The sequence below is a fragment of the Mustela putorius genome, unplaced genomic scaffold (genome assembly GCF_011764305.1).
Source record: "Mustela putorius furo isolate JIRA1106 unplaced genomic scaffold, ASM1176430v1.1 tig00003909_pilon_pilon_pilon, whole genome shotgun sequence".
Taxonomy (NCBI): domain Eukaryota; kingdom Metazoa; phylum Chordata; class Mammalia; order Carnivora; family Mustelidae; genus Mustela; species Mustela putorius.
Window position 1 is genome coordinate 8,458,793 of NW_025422057.1, and position 22,142 is coordinate 8,480,934.

General features: G+C 43.0%; 1 protein-coding gene across 2 annotated transcripts; it reads right to left on the reverse strand.

Moving 5' to 3' along the window:
* Positions 1 to 10,245: 10,245 nt before the first annotated feature.
* Positions 10,246 to 22,129, reverse strand: BUB3 (BUB3 mitotic checkpoint protein). 2 transcript variants are annotated; one of them, XM_045068592.1, is made up of 8 exons: positions 21,921 to 22,129; positions 21,282 to 21,476; positions 20,638 to 20,707; positions 18,567 to 18,718; positions 15,767 to 15,925; positions 13,708 to 13,885; positions 12,819 to 13,035; positions 10,246 to 10,592 (listed from the first exon to the last, which is right to left on the reverse strand). In XM_045068592.1, the coding sequence occupies exons 2-8, from the start codon at positions 21,474 to 21,476 to the stop codon at positions 10,583 to 10,585; spliced, it is 981 nt and encodes a 326-aa protein (XP_044924527.1). In that variant the 5' UTR covers positions 21,921 to 22,129; the 3' UTR covers positions 10,246 to 10,582. The 2 variants fall into 2 exon arrangements, with proteins under 2 accessions (XP_044924527.1, XP_044924526.1); XM_045068591.1 differs by having other exon boundaries at positions 10,246 to 11,840.
* Between the last annotated feature and the right edge of the window lie 13 nt (positions 22,130 to 22,142).

A 22,142-nucleotide genomic window follows, 5' to 3' on the forward strand; every position in this document is an offset into this window, starting at 1 on the left:
AGCTTCTTAGAGGAGGTGGTGGGAGGACCTTGAAGATTAAAACATCAAAGGAAGGTATATGTGAGACAGAGAGGCAAAGAGACAGATGGGGAGGTGGGGAGAAGGAAGGAGGAAGGAGAATACAACTGAGGATAAACTGAAGAACTTATTGAGGAGGGTCTGTGGGGGTGTGACTTACCAGTAGATCACCTGAAGCATTCTAAGTGTCTCCCTTAACTTACAGCAAAGTGACTATCCATGCCTTCCATCACTAAATCTCAAATACAGTAATAAACAATTTCTACCAAGTGTTACATCCCGGTTTGTTTTGTTTTTTTCAAGATTTCATTTATTTAGGGGCGCCTGCGTGGCTCAGTTGGTTAAGCTTCTGCCTTTGGCTCAGGTCATGATCCCAGGGGCCTGGGATGGAGCCCTGCATGGGGCTTCCTGCTCAGCAGAGACTGCTTCTCTCTCTCCCTCTGCTGCTCTCTCTGCTTCTGTGCTCTGTCAAATAAATAAAATCTTTAAAAATTTTTTTAAATTTATTTATTTAATTTATTTGAGAGAGAAAGAGAAAGGGAGAGCACAGAGAGAAAGTCAGAGAGAGAAGTAGGCTCCCAGTGAGCAGGGACTCAATCCTAGGACCCCACGGTCATGACCCTAGCTGAAGGCAGACACCCAACCAACTGAGCCATGCAGGTACCGTACATCCTGGGTTTAAAGAACTCATGCCTAATGGAGAAAATTGGAAACTTTTTTTTTTAAGATTTCATTTATTTATTTGAGAGAGAGAGCATGAGGGGAGAAAGTCAGAGGGAGAAGCAGACTCCCTGTGGAACTGGGAGCCCAACGCAGGACTTGATCCCAGGACTCCGGGATCATGACCTGAGCCAAAAAGCAGTCATTTAATCAACTGAGTAACCCAGGTGCCTGGAAATTGGAAACTCTTGGATGGATCAAGCATAGTCTTGTACCATGAACTATGTCCATCCTTCCAGACAGGTATTCACGTAGCATACATAAATTTATTGAGCACATAACTCCAGTTCAGACACTGTAGAAAAAAATGAAAATCAAGACACCATCCTTATCCTGAATGAACTCACTACCTACCACAGTCTGGAACTCCGTATGGGCCAAAACAGATATAGAGAGAATGAATGAACAAACAAACAAACAGGAAAAGAAGATACAACTTCATCAGCTATATAGATAGAAACAAAATGGCATAGCAGGTTAAGTGCTCAAGCTCTGGAATGAGGCCAGATATGAATCCTGGTCCTACAGATACTAGCAGTGTGGCCCGGTTGCTTAATTCCTTGAAGCTTTGGTTTCCTTGTCTGTCAAGTAGATTCATAATATCACCCTCTTTGATTGGATGGAGAACACTATGCAAGAACACTATGCAGTGTCGTTCAGGAGATGCTACAATCATTGAAGGGCTCTGAGCAGGTAGAGGCAAGATGCTCGTTGTCTTCACCTTCATCTACTCAAATACTTAGAAACACTACAGGTCCATCCCTGTAGAAGCTGAGAACCCCTGCCTTTTTCAGAGGCAAAGGGACAGCAGGTCAGGCCATGTTGGTATGGGGAGGAGCCTGAGAGAGCCTTTCAGAAAGAGCTGGAGCCTAGGGTCCCCCCCTGCACCCCAGGGCACCCTGAAAGGTAGGCCAGAGACATGTTCTGTTTATCCTGAGCCCTGTTGAGAAGCAGGAGTGAAAGGATCTCCTCAGCTACTATCTGGCAGAATCCTTCCACAACGCTTGTGCTTCTGTGTTTTCATGTACGGAAAGGAAAACGTGCTCTTTCACTGTGCTCCCAAACGGCCCAGTGACTTCATGGCATAATGCACACAATGGGCTGAGTTACCCGGTGCCACCCTCCAACCGCCTGGACCGAAAGACACAACGGTGTCTTGAGCGTCTATTTCAAAAGCCCACCAATGGCCTTATTTTCCTAAGTCAATGTCTACACAAATGCCTTTTATTATCAGTCCATAGACTGAAGGAAAGAAGGAGAAAAGAGAAAGAACAGAGGCGGGAAAAAATGAAGGACTGTATCCCCTGAATTATAGATCTGATGATTAGCTCTACACAGCGGCCAAAAGACCTTGAATGATGCGCCATTTTAACACGCAGCCGGGCATAGGCTTCTGATCGCCGAGGATGAGAACGCTATTGTCAAAGACCCTGATATTTTTTCCAGCAGGTACTCGGCAGTAATGGATGGTTCCATTAGGAATGGCCACGACTCCATGTTTTCTATGAGGCCATCAACATTCGGTAAGAGGCCAGACCTGAAGAAGCTTTTCAAATCTCCATTCTCCAGATGTCCAAGGATTTGGAGAGCCCTCACTCAGCAAGCTCTGGCAGAGGTCCAAGGAGGCTTGTTTCAAACTGATTTCCTCAGTTTCTAATTCCTGACCTTTGCACTTCTCCAGGGCTAAGAAAAACAAAGACGAATCCCCTTCTGCCAAAAGTAATGACAACTCCACCCACAACCACCACAGGCATAGGCTCCAGAACAGCTGTCACCCCTTCCAACATGTCCCCTTCCCTCTGTTGCCGCGAGCTGCCAAAAAAGGAGAACTTCTTGCAGGAGTTTTGTAGTCCAAATCTACGATTAGATATGCTCAAAGCAACAAGAATTAAAAAGAACTTTCTCTAATTTATTTATTTTTTTCTCATCCACTCCACTAAGAAGCTCTAGTCAAGGAAAAACCACAAAAAGATGAAATCAATCAAGAAATTTGTGGAGAGAGGTCTAAATGCTGTCCAAAGAGGAAACAGAAATAAGCCTCTCTCCTGGCTCTCACCTTTTCTAAAATTCTCCTAGGTGGCCAAAGTAAAATTTTGCCTTGATAGCCCAATTTAAATTTCAGGTTAGTCCTACTGTTTCCCAAGTAATCCCAAGAAGCAAGTCTCTGCATGTTTCCACAGGTTTGTCCCCAATCACCAGCTTAGAGGTCTCGGGTAACTCAAACTGTCTCACTGTTTTTGGCCAAAAAGTGTTTCTTCAGAAACATGACACATGCCCAGCCTCTTGGAATGGGGACAGGTCCTCAAGCGTCTCCAGGCAGAAGCCCTGTTTGATGCCCAGATCCAACATTACCACTCTCTCTACCAAAGTGCTAATCGCCATGGAGAACTCCCCTTTCAGGAGTTAAATATATTCCCTCTGATCTCATTTGCTTTTTCTCCTAAGTCAAGTCAATTTATCACAAATTCTCTGTTAGTGAAGTCCAAACAAATGAGATTTCCTTCCTCTTCAATAGCTTCAGGCCAGAGTCAAAAATAAAACCATGGCTAACGGTGGGCCCTGCGCAGAAGCTTTGGAACAGAACGTATTAGTGCAAAGCGAAGGCCAAGTGCAACCTTCACAAGTACATTTAACACCCCCCCCCAGAACACAAGCAGAAGGCAGGGCCATCAAGGGAGGACCAAGCTGTCAATGAACAGTGCCTGTTCTAGACTTCTGCTAGTTACTGAAGTCAGCGTTCACCTGACAGAAGTACAGAAGGACAAAGTGCAACGCGGGGTGTGACTGTCAGCAGGCTTGTGCCCCGCGGCAAGGAGAGCGGTTCCTTGGGCCGGGCACGGGAAGCCGGGCTCCTCCCCGGTCTCCCCAGGTGCCCCCCCACCCATGAACTAACCGTGAACCTGACGCCGAGCCTCTGCCACACTGGAAGCTGGGAGGTGCGCACGGCCATTACTCCGACCCAGGGTGTCTCTGGAATTGGGCGAATGCTGGTAACGGACTGCTAGGGTAAGCCGTGAAATGACTAGGGAGCGGAGTGATTTCTGTCAGGCGATTTCCTAAGAACGTCGGGTGTCACCGGCAGAGGAGATATGGCTAATAAAGCACTGAAGACAAATCGTCTGGCCTCTTTAAGAATACATGGCTGGTACTAAGAAAATCTTCGAGAGCCGAGTATTTTGAGAATTATAAAGTGATGTTATAACAAGGTCAGGAGTCTAGGTACATAGGTTTTAAATTACTGCAATAGCCTGTAACACAGTCCTATAAAGGGGCTGAAAGGTACTTCATTACCACACTGGAAAAGCAAACTTTCGGGGCTTCCCAGATGACCGGGTGTACCCTGTATGGCTTCCTCAGGTTTGCGGGCCAGGATGGTCAAAGGTGAAAGAATACTTCGTGGGGAATTAGTTAGTGGAATAAACCACTGGAAATGAGCCCTCGATTCCTTCAGCGTGACACGCTGCTGCATTAAAGCTAAGGAAAGCAAAACATTTCTTTTTCCATTTCTCTGCTCAAGTCAGGTGACTCGGGAAAGTCAGACCACCAGTGGTGTATTCACGGAGAGCAAAACAACAAAATAAAACCAATTGCTTTTCATTTAAAGTAAGGTTCTGAAAGCCGGTTGCCAAATCCTAAGTTATATTAATCGGGCAGACTAACTTGTGTTGTACTTGCTTCGTGACAGCTCGCCATAAATCACAGAGCTGCCTGTACCTTCGGATTTCTTCCCTCAGGATATAAAGTACTTCCCAACTAAGAAGCCAACACCCCACGACAACCCCACAAGTTCTGCGGGCATCCTTCAAATATGAAAGCAATGTTGGGGTGCCTGGGTTGCTGCGTCAGTTAAGCCTCCAACTCTTGATTTCAGCTCAGGTCTAGATCCGAAGGTCATGAATTCAAGCCCCATGTTGGGCTCCACACTGGGTGTGAAACTTACTTAAAAAATAAAAATAAAAAAATAAAAAATATTTATATAAGCATTGTTGCAACACACCCTTGATCAAGGGAAAAGTATCTTTGTATTCAATGGTCCAATGCGCATTTGTGGGCACCACACTCAACAGTGAGTTTCTCTTTGTGCCAGTTCCAAAGCAATGGAGGCAGCCAGGGGCCATTTTTTTAAAGGAAACTGCTGTATAGACCTTATAGCTTAAGTGTTTCCCAAGTGAAAGCTGGTGGCTCATCTCCTAGGAGGAAGGGGGCACTCGCTCAGTCACTCCACTCTACAGCCTTGCTGCTTTGCTGTTTCCCTACAAATGATCCTGTCTTTGCCCCTTTCCTTCTACATTTTTTTAACCACACTTGATGGAGAATAGGGGCAGCCTCATTCCAGGATACAAACAGTATACCATTTCTGCAACTTTTTAAAGATTTTATTTATCTGATAGAGAAAGAGAAAAGAACACAAGCAGGCAGAGCACTACACAGAGGAAAAAGCAGCTCCCTGCTGAACAGACAGGCCGATGTGGGACTTGTTCCCAGGACCCTGGGATCATGACCTGAGCTGAAGGCAGACGCTTAACCGACTAAGCCACTCAGGCGCCCCCCATTTCTGCAACTTAAAAACATGTATGTTTTCGGGGCACCTGGGTGGCTTGATTGTTAAGTGTCTGCCTTCAGCTCAGGTCATGGTTCCCAGGGTCCGGGGATCAAGCCCCACATTGGGCTCCCTGCTCAGCGGGAAGCCTGTTTCTCCCTCTTGCACTCCCCTTGCTTGTATTCCCTGTCTCTGTCAAATAAAAAAAGTCTTTAAAAAATGTATGTTTTTTTTTTTTTTTTAAAGATTTTATTTATTTATTTGACAGAGAGAAATCACATGTAGATGGAGAGGCAGGCAGAGAGAGAGAGAGGGAAGCAGGCTCTCCGCTGAGCAGAGAGCCCGATGCGGGACTCGATCCCAGGACCCTGAGATCATGACCTGAGCCGAAGGCAGCGGCTTAACCCACTGAGCCACCCAGGCGCCCCAAAAAATGTATGTTTTTTAAATACCATATGAGCCTAAAAGAAGAAAAGTGGGAATGGGGTGAGGGGTACAAATGAGGCCTCAGGAATGTGCAAAGCTTCATAGTAAAAATAAGCAATTAAGTAAAGATGGCAATATTAACTTTTAAAATCTGGATGATGGGCTTGTGACTGTTTTTCTGAATGCTTGAAAAAGCTTATCAGTTTTTTAAAACGATATATATACTAGCAAACTTAAGAGTAAGGGATCCTAGATACATGAGAACTATATTAATCTACTAAAAAGGAAAAAAACCTAAAAGCTAGCTAATAAACGAGAGCAACAGATTATTTTTTTTTATCTAAGGGAGCAAGGATTTGCTATTTATTGACTTTATCAGATACACCCTCAGAAACATGCTACACACTCATTTCTAACTCCATAAATTAGGTATTTTCTCCATTTTACAGATGCTGAAGTTGGCTCAGAAATTAAACTTAATGCAATGAATGAAGCAGAAAGTTAGGATTCCAAGTCAGGTTCAAAGGCTAGATTCAAGACTTGTCATGCTGCCTGACCCAGTAAACTAGCAGACCCAATTCTGGAGGGCTAACAGGCCACACAGGTGATAGGCTCTAAGACTCTACACTATCTTGGTACACTCTTTCCTTTTTAAAGTACTAACTAGAAAATTCTTAACAGGGGCCTTCTGTCTGAGCTGCTTTTCCTGGTGCCCAGGTTGTCATAGTTTTCTGCATCATTAACCAGTGACGTGACCTTAGATTTAAGAGCAATCACGAAACTAGAAACGCCCCCTTCCCTGAGAGGGTAGCGATGTGGGGACCAAAGGTCATCCAAGTGCTTCAGAGCAGGACTCGGTCCCAGTCCGGCATCTCAGCATTTGTCAGTTGTAACGTCTGCATGCTCTGCTCGTCTCTACCAGTCACAATCCCGGCCCCAGACTGGCAGAAACCCACCAGGGAGAACAGGGACTTTACCCTTACTTACCACTGGAGCCTCAGCACCTAGCACAGAGCCTGGCATACATACAACAGGCATTAAATATTTGTTCAAAACCTTAAGTGAGGTGGCAATTAAAAATAAGGCAAGAGGGGCGCCTGGGTAGCTCTGTCGGTTAAGCATCTGCCTTTGCATCAGGTCATGATCCCAGGGTTCTGAGATGGAGCCCAACATCGAGCTCTCTGTTCAGTGGGGAGCCTGCTTCTCTCCCTCTCCCTGCTGCTCTGCCTACTTGGGATCTGTCAAATGAGTAAAATCTTTAAAAAAAAGAAAAAAAGAAAAAAGGCAAGAAACAAATGAGAGACTCTTCGTAATACATTAAGTGTATAAAGCCAAGGTTCTTCCCTGTGACCCAAATGTTATAAAACTGCACATAACACAGCCCCCCGGTCTTGCTCAGGAGCATCTTAGCTGTAGGTAAACAGGCACCTGCAGCCTCTCACTCTGAACGGCCGAAAGAACGAGGCCATGCGAGAAGCAGCTCACTTTCAAACTGTCACCGGTCATTTGGAGCACCTGCCCAGTATGAACAATGGGGGGGCGGGGTCCAAACTTGAAATCCACCTGTCACGAATTCTCCAGCATCAGGCTCCTCTCAGCCACTGCTGTAAAATCTCTTGTACTCATGCTTCAAACGCTCTGGAAGACGACCAGCCACCCATTACTTCAAAGTACACCTAGGCTACCTCCTCAGAGTAAATGCCACGAGGACATATGGCATGTACCATACAGCACACCATCCATAAAATCTCCAAATATGTTCACCAAGGCTTTTCATCTTTTGATGTGGTTAACAAAATTGGTTACCCACAGAAAATTCTGAAGGATGGATTTTGGATAACCGAAATGTTATCTCCTACTGTAGGATTGTGTGATACAACAACTCATTTTTTACATGTTGTTATCTCAACATTTCTACAATGAACAGGTTATATGAATTCTGTAACAGTTACTAAATGCTTATTGAATTAACATAGCCGAAGGTCATGTGTCCACACTGGACACTATTTCAACACTGTATTGATGGGGCGCCTAGTGGCTCAGCTGGTTGAGCATCTGACTCTTGATTTCGTCTCGGGTCGTGATCTCAGGGTGGGGAGACCGAACCCCGTCATCGCCATCGGGCTCTGCGCTCAGCAGGGAGTCTGCTGGAGAGTCTCCCTCTGCCCCTCCTGCTGTTTGCGCTCTAAAGTAAATCAATCTTAAAAAACAAAACAAAAATTATACTGAAAATTGCTTTTAAAAAAGAGATCACCTCTATCATCCAGCAATATCAAAGCGGACCAATGCTCACGCACCAGAGTGTACAAAAAGATGTGGTCCCTGCTTTTGATGGAATGGAACAAGGGAGCAAGGTCTGTACACACAAAAATGTTAAAATACCAGGCAGTATATGTTAAAGCCGATATAAACAGGAGGTGCTCCACGCAAGCTTTGAGGAAGGCTATACTCTCGTGAGCTGCAGTAAGGTCGGAAGGCTCTGTGGCCAAGGGAATCCTGAACAGGACCTTGCAGGTTCTAATTAAAACTGAAAAAGCAATTTAGGAAAAGGAAAAGGCCGAGCGGTCTGTGAAATCCGGTAGCCGGCACGATCTGAGCAACAGTAAAGCAAACAGCACTCCGAGTCCAGAACCCTGTTTTCTCCAGGAAATGGTAAGCAGCGCAGAGTTCGGGCTGAGGGGTGTGGAGGGTCTGGGGACAAGCGAATGCGGACAACGAGGAGAGGTTCGGGGCAAAGGTCTTTGAGCAAACCAGGTTTAACCAAATTCACAGGCTCGTCTCTACCGGTGGAATTCTTCAAGCTCCTCGTGGGACAAGGGGCACGGAGCCTCCTCCCCCTGGAGAAGAGATCTTCTTTGACCTTGCCATCCTTTTTCACCGAAGAGATTCATGCACAGCCAAACAACTCAGGACACACCTCTTCGACAGAGAACAGAACCAAAACAATAAAGGGCTTGAATGCCAAAGGCAAATTTCAAAGTCTGGCCCTGGTCCAATCGGGCCTGGATTTTCCCCAGAACAGAGGAGTTGCAGATGTACCCTGAAGTTTCTACACAGAACTCAAACCAGGTACCGCTACCCCCACATATCCATCTACTTGTCAGAGTCCCTCGTGGTCAGCCCCGCCCCATTCTTCCAAGAGCACCTGGACAGTCAGCAGTGGCTTCCGGGGTTATCTGCAGGCTCTGGGCACAGACCTTCTTGTAAAAGTGATTCAGGGATGTCTATGAGCAGTGGGGTGCCCCAGACAATGCCAAGCACAGCATGAGAAACAGAGCAACTGTTTTTAAAGTCTTACGTGGCATAGAGCAGCCTTCTCAAATTAGAGGTGGCAAGGCATGTGTTATAAAATCAGTTCAGGGAACCAAAACCAGCATTTCTTTAAAAAAAAGAAAAAAGAAAAAACCAAACAGATACATCATAGGTACAAAGAACAAGGAATACTTTATGAAATTTATCTCTATTACACATACTGGATTGACCTCTGTGTGATCTGGACTTCAGTCCAAATGTATTTCCTACTTGGATCACAGCTAAAAGTCTGAAAGTCAGTGTTCCAGCAGATGCAGAACTCGGGGCAGAGCCCCAAGGCTGCTGCACATCCCCGACGGGTGAGTAGCAGTGGGAGATGGGCAGTAGAAACAAAAATCATCAGAAAAGACACTTAAAAACACTGAAGAGGATATGGACAAAGGAAATCAAGGAGAACACTAAGGTTTTTACCCCTGGGTCGTCTGGGGGGAAAGGTGGCTGTAATCCTAAACACACAAATTGTGAAGAAGAGCAAGCAGGTTAACAGGTCCACAAGGGAGGCCAGGAGACACCTTCAGGTTGAGACACATCCGGTTTCAAGAGAATGAGGACATGCAGATAGAAGTACAAAATCAGCCCTCCCACACCACGAACTCAAAACAGTTCCCCAACACTGCTTTAATTTTAGTCACCTTTTACACCACCATAGTAATTCCCTTTCAGTTCAACAATGTTTTAAATTTATGCTTTGTCCTCAACCAAGTGGTTAGGAGTCTGAAAAGCACATAATCACACTCCAGCACCAATGCCATCAGTTAGTCTCTGGCTGTTACATTATTTACCATCCCAAGGGCTTCATTTTGATTTAGCGTTTGATGGAGAAGTACAGACAGGTCCGTCACCCGGCTCTGTGCAGGCGCGTATGATGACTGCACCGGCCCACGGACGGGGAAGCCGCAGGACCCCTACACCAGCGCAGGAGAGACAGGCCGAAGGGTGCCCGTCAGCTGCCACCCTGTCTGTGCCCACCCTGCAAAGCTGAACAGTTGGCTCAAGGCCCCTGCTGATCCAGCAGGAGGGCATGAGGGAAATGGCAGAACTCCAACAGATCACTTTAGCCAGGACTGAATCCCCAATGTACACAAAAACAGACGTAATTAAACGAGGCCGTGTGGACTTAAAGGTAAAATGTCATCCCTACCAGGCCCTTGATGAAACGAGTTTTGCTTTACAGAAGCCTTTTTATGAAGTAAATTACATTAATTACCAACATTTAAAAACATCCAACATTTAAGGGTTCTGAATCTCTGATTTATTAGACAGCACGGCAATAACAGGGTTAGATTATTTTACAAAAAGAGCTCAAGCTGCTCCGAAACAGCAACTGGGCTTTCTGGGGGTAAAAAAAATTCTTCGGACTATCACCCAAGGACACAAAGACTCCTCATCCTACACAAAGTCAGCATGGAAGGGCACACAGACAAGTTTTTTTAAGACAGAAAACAGAGAAATCCACATACTAAATAAGGTGTCCACAATGACTACAACGCATCCCTTAGGGGATGAGTACGTATTTGTAGGAAGCAAAACAAAGCTTGCCATAGAGAAACCACTTTCACGAGATGATTAGGTGGACCTGCAATGAAGAACATACATTTCAAAAGATGGGTTCACACTTAACACTAAGTTTTCACTGAAATGCTTACACAATAAAAGCAAGACTTTCTCTGTATCAAAAGAATTAAAAAAAAAAAAAAAAAACACGTCATGTGTAAATTTCAGTAAGGGTCCAAAGCCCATTCAAAAACATACATTTGCAAATAATATAAATAAAACACGGAAGTCTGATCACAGAAATACTATTTGGAACTAGCTAGAACAGACCAAGCTGAGTTCGTGTTCTGCTTCAGGGCATTACATTAAAGTGAATCTCATTCTCACTATAATTTTTTCTTTTTAACCTTAATCACCAGCGGCTGGGCAACTGCAATGGACATGAGAACTATATAAATGTCAGAGAAATATGTAAACCTCGTTAATGTTTCCAAAAATTCATTTAGAGATAGAAACAGGTCCAAATAGATGCCTGTCTAAATGTACTGCAATTACGTTACAATTATTTTTCCAAATACACAGATATGCTCTGTCTTTTCTCAGCTCATTACTGACTCAAACAATTTGCCCTTCTGGGATCAATTGTTTGCTAATAAATAATTGTTTACAGTCACAAAATGAAGTTAGGAGGTTTTCTTATTAGTTTTCCTTCTGCACCCTAATAAGATTGAAAACTAGCTGATTCCCAGGAGTCTAACCTTAACCTTGCTTTGTGGAACAGCCCAGGAAACGATGACCCATCTGCTTCGGAACATAATGGGCGGCCAAGAGGAAATACTGTTTAATTGTAGATTAACCTCCTCATGAGGCGGTCTGAAGCAGCTTTCGAATTAGCAACTACAACCAGCAAAAGAAACAAATGGCTCAAGAGCCTGTTCCTCCACCATTTAAGGTCCAGAAAGAATGCAAAAGGATTTTTATTACCTATATTTATTTACAAACATGTATTTCCACAGTGGAAACAAAAATTACCAAGGTCAAAACTGATTCTCAAAAGTGCGGTCACTGCCCTCCAATTTCGTTTGCCCAGAATACCTTTAATGCAACAAACCATCAACCATCTCATGCACTTAAGAGTGCTCATTTAAAAAAAAAAAAAATCAATAAAAACCTCTTTTCCATTATTTTCAGGTTCTTATAATATTAAAATTAATATATTTCCCTGGTTTCTTTGTTAATAGTAATAAATCCACCATTGGGGAGTACGAATTGTTTTATTATCATCAACATGGCACTTAAGTAAATGAAATCTTGTCAAGTACATGGTGACCTACAAGTTCAAAAGAAAAAAGAACAGCATGAGATCAAAATGGCCGGCCAGGACAAGAAACACAAAAGTGAGAGATTATAAGCAAACACAGCCCTTTATCCAACAGGCTTCACATGCTAAGTCTTTGCTAAAATCAAACCTGTAAAAGTATGCATGTAATTGAATATTTACTACTCTGCCTCCTTTTAGGGACTCAACCAATTTAGCAAGGGTGTTAAACCATTTTAACTCAGACAAGTAGAAGAATCCTGAAAAAGTTCAGTTATTCCGTATTTACTGAGGCCTGGGTAGAGAGGGACAGAGAACAGGGACAAAGACCCCCGGGGGGTAGGTATTTTACGGTTTAACAAGAGCATAAGTATCAGTTTTCCCTCAGGCCTACTGCAGGTAATTAAGTAAAGAGCTTTGCCCTGTTGGTACCAAAAAAATGTAAATCGTCCGTCCCTGTCAACAGTTACAACCAAAAGCCAAAGACAGCTATGAAAATTTCAAAACTACGGAAATTTGCTATTCCAGGCAAGGCCATATTACTCTGGGTTTTCAGTAAGACCTGAAGGTCATTCACTTTGTGTAAATATTAAAGAAACAACCTCTGTGGAGAGGAAAGATTTTTGGCAGTTCAAATTCTTAAATATCTTAAATAGAATTTGCTAAAATAAATTATTCTTGAATTCCTCAACTTAATTTTGAAGCAATGAGCTGGTAATAACTCCAGAGATTCAAATAATAGTGCCTATTCAAGAAGAATGAGGGTTTGACATTCTTCTCTACCAAACAACTAGGCACAATTTTATCCATCAGACGTCTATCAACCTACGGATATTGAAAGCTTGGGAGAACAAGATAAAATCAACTCCAACCCTACAGTCAGCTGTAATATCGAGCAGGCATCAACAATGCTATTCATGAATTTAGAAAAATTAATAAATCCTGGGTTGAATGCGAGAAAAGGCTCAAATACAGGTGAAGCATACTCACTTGGGTTTTGTTTCTGCATCTGTCACTTGGCGAATGAAGATACCATCTTCGGGATGTTCTGTGTCATCCATTTCATACATATACGACGATGCTATTGCGAGCGTGGTCCCGTCGTTACTGAAGGCCAGAGACGCAATGCTGGTGGGGTACCGGTGGAACTGGCACAGACGCTTCTTGTTAAATGGGTCCCAAATGTTTACAAATCCATCAGAGCCACCTGCAAGTCATTTCAAAAGAGGTAAAATGGTTCTTAAAACCAGGTACAGGGGTGCCTGGGTGGCTCAGTGGGTTAAGCCTTTGCCTTCAGCTCAGGTCATGATCTCAGGGTCCTGGAACTGAGCCCTGTGTCGAGCTCTCTGCTCAGCAGGGAGCCTGCTTCCCCCTCTGCCTGCCTCTCTGCCTACTTGTGATCACTATCAAATAAATAAATAAAATCTTTAAAAAAAAAAAAAAAAAACCACGTACAGAAAAAAACTATTACCCTTCATGGTTAATTTCTAAGGTCAGAGAAGTTACATTTTCCCCAGAAGATCATATAAAATGTTTACTCCCTATGTATCAGAAAAAGCAAGCCTAATTTTTTTCCAAAACTCTAAGTTGAACTGTCTAGTGCTCAATTACAGCAAAACTGTCGGGTCGCTGGGTGGCTCAGTCAGTTGGGCATCTGACTCCAGATTTTGGCTCAGATCATGATCTCAGGGTTGGGAGACTAAGCCCCATGGGTAGGCTCTGCGCTCAGTGTGGAGTCTGCTTAGGATTCTCTCCCGCCCCACTCCCCTCCCTCTACCCCTCACCACCTTCTCTCTCTACAATTAATTTAACGGATATAAAATAAAGCAAAATCATTATCACAATGATGGGACGTAGGCACACATGCCACACTGTATACCTGTAGCAAATGTGTTGTGGATGTTGTGAAAGGAAATGGCATTGACCGGGTAGATCTGCTCGATGTTGTTCTCCTTCAGTCTGTGACACTTGAAGGCGTACTTCTTCTTCTGCACCTCAGGGCTTGGGTCCAAGTACTCAACTGCCACTCGGCCTTCTATGGAGCTTAATACATAGCCCTGCCAAGAAGGAACCAGAGAAGGACAAACCTGGTGACTCCAGCTCCCCAAAACAAGGCACTAATTCCCAACTTCAATCCACATTAAAAAGGATTATTTCAGAAATGAAAGCTAAGTACAGCCAGGTTTTAACCAGGTACAGGTTTTAAACTGCACTGACATAGCTATGACAGGGCCAAGAGTTTAACATTTATACCTGTTCTATAAAAAAAGAAAAATAAGGCTATCACATCTAGTAATTCTGTCACATCTAGACAAGAATTTTCAAGTGCTTCAGTATCATTTGTTTGTTGTCTTGTCCAGACGGGGCTCAAACTTGTTCCATCACTTGGATATAATCTGCTGTGCTCTGTGCCTCTTCACCTCTAACAACTCTTAAGAACTATGTGTCCTGGGGCGTGGCTGGGTGGCTCAGTTGTTAAGCATCTGCCTTCAGCTCAGGTCATGATCCCAGGGTCCTAGGATCGAGCCCCACATCAGGCTCCCTGCGGGAAGCCTGCTTCTCCCTCTCCCAACCCCCCTGCTTGTGTTCCCTCTCCTGCTGTATCTCTGTGTCAAGTAAGTAAATAAAATCTCAAAAACAAAAACAAAACTGTGTGTCCTTCGAGGGGTGGGGGGGATTATCCACGATCCAAATCAACTAGAACACCAGTCTTCCACCTCAGTCATTCTGCCTCTTGCATGTAACTATAGCAAGTTGAGTTCACACACAAACAACACAGATTTTCAACGATGTTCAAAGTGGTTTACTGTTTAAAACCTTTCTCACCTTCCCTTGAAATGACAACATGTCAAAGAAACTAAGAGATACGATAAATATGAACCCTATATTTCATTTATTTTTTAAATTCTGAAGGTATGAAGAAGAATTATTCCTCAAAAACTACTTAGGGAGAAAAAAACATATCAGTAAAATCTTAAGCTTCCATCACCAACTAGAAACATGTTCTAACAAAGTTTCAGACTTAAGACATAAAAATAAGATTTATAAATACAAGGATATCTTATAATCACATAGTCAAATCTTTAAGTCACATAATTGCAATGTCTTATCTTCAACGGAAACTCACAATTTCCTGAGAAAAAGAAGTGTGATCACCATTTGAGGTACCAGCCCTTTGAGATAAAGGGCCAAGAGAGTAACTGACATAACTGCATCCAGCTTGTCAACCACTGAAGAAGAGCGTAAGATTTCAAAGATATCTGCTGTTTTTAAGGACGTCTCCTCTCATAAAATTCTTACTGCAGCTGATCCCACCACCAACTCTCCTTCAAACTTCTAAGGATTTCAGGGGAGAGGGGCTCACTAATAAACAGGGCAGTCTTGTTCAGTTGTGATTACGAGGAGGGGAACCCACCCTGTGTTTGAAGAGGTAGTCATTACATAAGGATTATTATCTTCTCTTTAAAAAAAAAAAAAAAGAAAAAATCCAAGTTCTGCTGTCAGACCAGCTAAAGAACTCTCTTAGTATCAGAGTTACAAAGAGGCCAAAAAAAAAAAAAAAAGAGAACAGCAAATTCCATAATCCTGTATTTCCAGATTTAAATCTAAGTTCACTGGTTTGGTAAATTGAAATACGTGCGAACTGCTCCCTGATTACCGTCCACCTGTCAAGCATCCCGGACCGAGGGAATCGGAAGGCCTCCAGTCAAACCACTGGTAGATTACTTTACCCCTCTGAACATCGAGATCTTCTCTGAAACTGCTCTGTAACACATGGCTATTGGAAATGTAACTACAGTAGATTCTAAATCAGTCCTCAAACATTTTTGAAAAAGCAAAGCTTTAAAAGGCAGTGACCAATGAGATGAGATCCTCTCATTTTCAAATTCGCAAACGGGGGGGGGGGGGGGGTAGGGGGGTTGGGGACAGGTCAGTACCTGCTTGTTGGGAAACGCCCGGATGCAGCGAGTCTGGTACTTGAGGCTGGACTCCCGGCGCTGCTGCACGTAGCCCATGTTCCGTAAGTCCCACACCAGCACTCTGCGGCCTGCAGTGCCCACAATCAGCCGGTCTCCAGACACGGAGAGGGTGTACACCTTTCAAGAAAGACCAAATCTTACTAAAATCCATCCACCTGCCTGAACAGGCCATTCTGTCCCCCAAAGAAGTCTACTAATTGTGAAACTGTAAAAAAGTTAGCTAATCAGATTTGCAAACACAGCTATTAAATTTTAAATGCTACAGTTACATAAACCAAGTAATGTGCACAAAACTACCAACCTGAAATATTCTTACTACTTAGCCATGGATCATATAACGTACATTCTAATTAATTCTGCAAAAACACTTTTGAAGACTTAATTCTCTTGGTTACTAAAACAAATTCAATTATTAAGCTAGTTTTCCAGCCTTCTTGCTTCATTTAGTTAACAACATGAAAGTATAAAAACTACTCAAAGAGGAGATAATAAAGCCCAGTAACAATTCAAAATACCTCTCAACAGGCTTCTAGCTTTTCACAAAATAATAATTTTCCAAATTATTTTTCTATGACTGCCCTTTTAAAAAAGATCTCCCGTTGTAACTCTAAAAATCTTGATTTTCTAGCTGTCACAGTGAATAAATAGGCCTTTCCAAGAAGAATGAAGGAGCCATCATTAATTAGCTGCTTAGTTGCTGTTGGTGGCACATGTACTCAAAATTAAAAGACAAGGACAGTAGTCTGGCATGTGACAAAGCACATTCTTGTTCCCTGACATCCTACTAAACACTCAAGACAAAGTTCATCTTTAGTGAAAATTTAAAAAGCATTTTCTCCTTTAAATGCATTTATTTTCCCCATATAATGCCCTTTTTACAGTATTTTTTAAATTTCCATAAAATTCCTTTACAATAAATCACAGAATTTCCTGCAAGTATTTCAAGTGGTTTGCTTTCAAAGTATGTCAAATGCAAATAGCGAATTCATGAAAATGGTGACAAAATATATTTTCCTGATCATGTTAAATAATGTTTTTTTTTTTTTAAATCTAGACTTCAGGCATAAAATTGTACTCTGGTTGCTACTTTCAACTAAGAACTAACTCTAATTTAATCTGATTTAATATTTTAAAACCTGAAGAATCACTATTAAAAAATGAAGAGAGCCCATGGCCTGCTAAGACATCTCTTTAACATTCAGTCACTGAACCGCAAGGTTAGTAATTACTAATGTGTTAACTCTATACCACCACCCCAAAATACCAAGTTAGGTTTAACAATACAACAATCCAAGAGTCTCAGATTTCTGACCTTAAAATTCAACAACTAATTGTCTAAGGGAAATACGAGGAATTAAGAAGATTCACAACAGTAGATCACCATAAGCAGATATAAATAAGAGAAAGGCAAGGTCTACTGCACTTTATTCAGGAAAACACAGTGTTTGCAGAAAAACAGAAATTAACCTACGACAGTGAGATGGCAAACTTTAAAAACAGAATCCAGAAAGAGATCGATTTATAACAGTACAATCAGACTGGGAATTTTATCTTAAATCTTTACTATACAGGTGACACACAAGCTTCTAACAGGGCTTTCTATCCCCACTGATCGTAAATCATGTGAAACCACTGTCATGCCAGTGACTAGGTGTATACATTTATCAAAGAAAGTATTAAGAAAAGTGACATAATGAACCTTGCTGAACCAATAAGCAGCTTGATTCAGTGTGGCTGTCCATTATACGATATTCTGTCAGCAATTTATCACAGCTCTTAACATGTTACATAAAACCATAAATCAAAACTAGAAACAATGCAATTATTTTATTCTGAACAAAGGTCTTGCCAGGAGTAGATTCGACTGTGATGTGACAGAAATAATGGCTCTTTGGATGCACTACAGTATATAATGATGGCTAACAGGAACTGAATAGTATATTTACACTAAGGAAATAGACTGGAGTGAAGGATACCTTTAAACTGCTAAAACAATCAATCTTTAAAATTAACTACCACCTGATAAAGTCTGATGAGGATACAGCAACAAAGCTCAATTACACTTTCATTGTACAGATCAAAAGGTTAGAACAACACAAACTTTGGGTTTTAAAAAGCTTTCTTCAGGAGAGCCTTCAAACAACATCTGCCAACATTAAAAATAAATTAATAAATGGCAAAACCCAGGGAATATAGAATACCTTTCTCACTAACTTCAAGCGATAACCCATTCCACCCTCTTAACAGTCCACTCCAATGAAACCTCAGGTGGTAAGTGAAAATGAGTGATGCTCTGTCCCACTTCCTGGTCTGGGCACGTCAAACCCAGTTTAAGGCAATCCAAAAGTCTTTGCTAAATGACTTCTCTGAAAAGGCACGGAGTTGCTTCTCGGTCCTGGGATTTAAAGCATTAACAATACAGTAACCATACAGAGCAGTGGGTTTATTTAAAAGCTACTACTATCCAGTACAGAGATGACAACAAACAGAAAAAGAAGTTCACCCAAATACCAAAATCCAATCCCTCTCTTCAAAAAAAAAAAACCAACTTCTTAAAACTAATCTCTAGGCCTCATCCATGTGGGGCTCAAACTCCTAATTCCAAGATCAAGAGTCACGTTCTCTACCGACTGAGCCAGCAGGGCACCCCTCATCAACTCTTAATTAACCTTCAAATTCAACACCATACTCACCAACCATGTATCAAATCAAATCACCCCAAAGATTAAAATTCCTATTATGAATGTCAAGAGCCTACCTTTTCGGGCTGAGAGAAGGTCCCCGCATTACAAGGAGTTCTGGGATCCCACAGTTTAACTGTCTGATCCCAACTCCCTGTCACCATCACATTCACTTCTGGGCAATATTCAACACATCTGATAGGGGCATCATGGGTTCCGACGAGATTTTCTACAAGAGGGAAAAGGAAAAAAAAAAATCACCCGGCTTCATTATCTCCACTAAACAAAGATTCCTCAAGTGAACAATAGAAGAAAACACTCATTAAACTGTAATGAATCTGCTTCCACCAACTCAATGAAAATGCCTGCATACAAAAAAATTTCTCCATGACTACAAACTGTCACCCATCCCTTTCTGTTCACCTTATAACGCATAGTTTGATTCACTAACATGGTCCCTACCAAAGGCTGACCTGAATTTCACATTATATTAAATTTGTGGCATATCTGGGTTTTTTCCTTACAATGATTCTAGACTTCTTAAAATCAGGAGCCTTATTCAACTCTATAGTTCTGACTTTATCTACTGCAGGTTCTGATACGTGGTAGGTACTCAAAATACCTGCTGAATGAAACAATGAGTAGAAAACTCTGGTCTTCTGGATCTGGATAAAATTTACTGCATTAAAGCTAATGTTTATAAGAAACTTGTTTATGTGGTCTAACAGGATATCTGAGAGCTGGGGGATAAGGAAGGCAGAACAGTCTTATGACAAGTTCTCCTGGTTTTCACCGTGGGTCAGATTTCCAAAAGGCAATTTCTTTCCTTTCAATTTCAACTCTTCACACTATCTCACCCATTCATTCAACGAACATTTCCTAAATCTCTAGTATGTGCCAAATCTATGTCATGTGCTAAGGGTATGACAAAGAACAGTATGTGGTCCTGATCCTCAAACGGGAAAACTACCTATTTAAAAAATATATCATTTAAGGGGTGCCTGGGTGGCTCAGTCATTACGTGACTACCTTCAGCTCAGATCATGATCCCAGGGCCCCGGGATGGAGACCCACATGGGGCTGACTGCTCAATGCCTGCCTCTCCCTCTCCCAGTCCCCCTCCTTGTGTTCCTGCTATATCACTTAAACAAGAAAAAAGAGGACCTTATATAGTTCAACAATGACCTCCTGAGAGTAAACAGCTAATTCCCTTAACTATGGTCTCCATGTCAAAAATCTTTGACAAAAATCTTTTCTGTGGTTTTTTTCCCTCCTAAATTTTCCAACAAATAGGACCCAAACCCACAAGCTAACTTACTATACGAAATAAGCTAACAAAACCAAGTAGTTATGCAGTTCTAAATTACATGACAAAGTGACTTTCCTGAAATAACCTCTCCTGAGTTATTTTTTGACAAAATATTGTGTTCATCTTCTTTTCATCCTCCAACTGTCCAGCTCATCCTCAGCTAGTCCTATCTTCGTGCCTTGCCAACTGCTTCAAGCACATCTATACCTAATATATGCATTCTTTTTAATGCTCCAAGAGGTTCTATTCATTTGAGTTCCATTCCATTTCTGCTCTGCTCCAAAGTCAACATAAAAAATTGGTCAAGACATTTCCTATCCGGGCCTCGAAGAAATTAAGTGGAAAAAAAAAAAAATGTGTCATCTTCTTATCCATTCAATAAATGCAACTGAAGCATATTCTACGCTAAATCATCACACAAGCAGAATTACAGCAGCTGGACAGGACTGGCTACTTTATAACATCAAATTTTTAAAAACCTATCATCCTTCAGTCTGAACTAAATAAGCTTCTGAAAAAAGAACACTCAGACATCAGCACTGTCCTGCAAAATTTTAATGAGCAGTAGATTACTATGGCATCCAGTCCACTTCTGAGGACAGGTAAGGGTCGAACACTTAAGGGTAACTTCATGTAAACACCTAGAGTGGTGATCTACATGGAAATGAATTTACTGAAAAAGTACATGGATAGTATTTTGTGTTCAGTAATTTAACGGTTAAGCCACTTTTACTTGCAAACACTCGGAAACTAAGCAAAACCACTCTTCTTAAATAAACATTTACACTTCAGTACCCTAGCTGAGAAAACAATAAACTGGTAAAAATGTGGCATATTACCTTGATCAGTGTTCAAATCATGCATTTTCAACTGATGGTCTAATCCTCCACTCCAAGCATGTGTTGGATCCTAACAAAAAAAAGTTTCAAGTCATTCAAAAGTTATAGACCTTTATAAAGAATTTCAAAATCCTGTTTCTACAGCCAACTGTTCACTTTATGCTCAGGTTGATGTACACTGGGCTCACACACACACACACACACACGCACACAAAATACAGCAAATAACTGGTCACCAAAATTAACATCAGCAAATTAAGGAAGGATTATTCACCACACTGGCTGAGAGCACGTAAGTATTCCTATGTCCTAGCTTTAAAAAAAAAAAAAAAAAAAAAAAAAAAAAAAAAACCCTTCCTTTTGATAAGGGCAACCAAATTTTATCGTCCTGTTGCAAATTTCAAATACAAACGTCATATATCCAGAGTTTGCAAGGTTACTCTTTTTGACATCTAGACATCTGCATAACCCCAGCCCCTCCCCCCAAAAAACTGTATTGGTCTCAAGATCAGTGTTCGGGAAAATCTGCAGTGCTATCCAAACCACCACCGACAGAAGCTTCTGCCCCACACTAGTGCAAGGACGCTCCCAACACAGGACATCCGGAAACAAAGCGGGCAGGTGCGCGAACTGAGGACACCTACGTAGAAGGCACAGTCCAGGACGGCGCCGGTGTGCTGGTACTTGAGCCGCATGGAGTTGGCCGGCACGTCGTAGAGGCGCACCGACGTGTCCCAGGACGAGACCAGGAGGAACTGGGAGGTGTTGGGGCTGAACTTCACCGAGGAAATGCCGTCCTCGGGTGGCTGGTTCAGTTTGAACTCGTTAGAACCGGTCATCTACGGAACAAGCGACCAGTCAGTCCCCGAGGGTCCAGGATGGGGTGCTGGGCCGACGGCAGGTCGAGCATTCAGGGGGGCTTCACGGACAGGGGGTCCCTTACGGGCGCGGGGGGGGGGCTGCCTAGCGGGGGGTAGGGACCTAGAAAACGAGTCTGCGCCTGCGCAGCATCAGCGCGCCCGCCGCAATCAGGACTCACCCCCCCACACCCACCGCCGCCCCTTCCAGGCGCCCCAACTTGCCCCGCCCGCGCCGGGGCACCCCTAACCCTCCCCGGGCTCCCGCACCCCGGCCCCTCCGCCGGGCCTACCGCCCTGGACGCTCCTAAAATAAAGCAAGAGGGATGGAAGCCAAACGGGTTCCCGTGGATGGCTCTGCCGGCTCCGGACCTGGGATGTCCCCCAAGAATCCACCCCAGCGTCCCGTCGCGTCGTCCCTGCTACCTTGGACTCCCCTCGAAGCAACTTAGCCGCTGCTGGCCGCCGCCACCACCTCCTCGCTTTCCTCCGAGTACTCGCGGGCTGGGCGAGAAGAGGCGGAGAGGAAGCTCCAGCGTGTGACTGCCATTGGCTAATTTCAAACGCCAACGTCTCGCTCGAGGCAACCAATTGGTCCGCTCGGAGGCCCGGCGCCGGTCAACGCAGCCATCTTGTTCCGGCTCAAAG

Bases quoted from the DNA above. Each gene is read 5' to 3' on its own strand.
- BUB3 (XM_045068591.1), bottom strand. From the start codon at position 21,476: ATGACCGGTTCTAACGAGTTCAAACTGAACCAGCCACCCGAGGACGGC. The intron at 20,708-21,281 runs GTAGGTGTCCTC...TTTTTTTGTTAG, and splicing joins TCCTGGACTGTGCCTTCTAC to GATCCAACACATGCTTGGAG. The intron at 13,886-15,766 runs GTACTGACCTGT...CCTTCTTGGCAG, and splicing joins GGGCGTTTCCCAACAAGCAG to GGCTATGTATTAAGCTCCAT.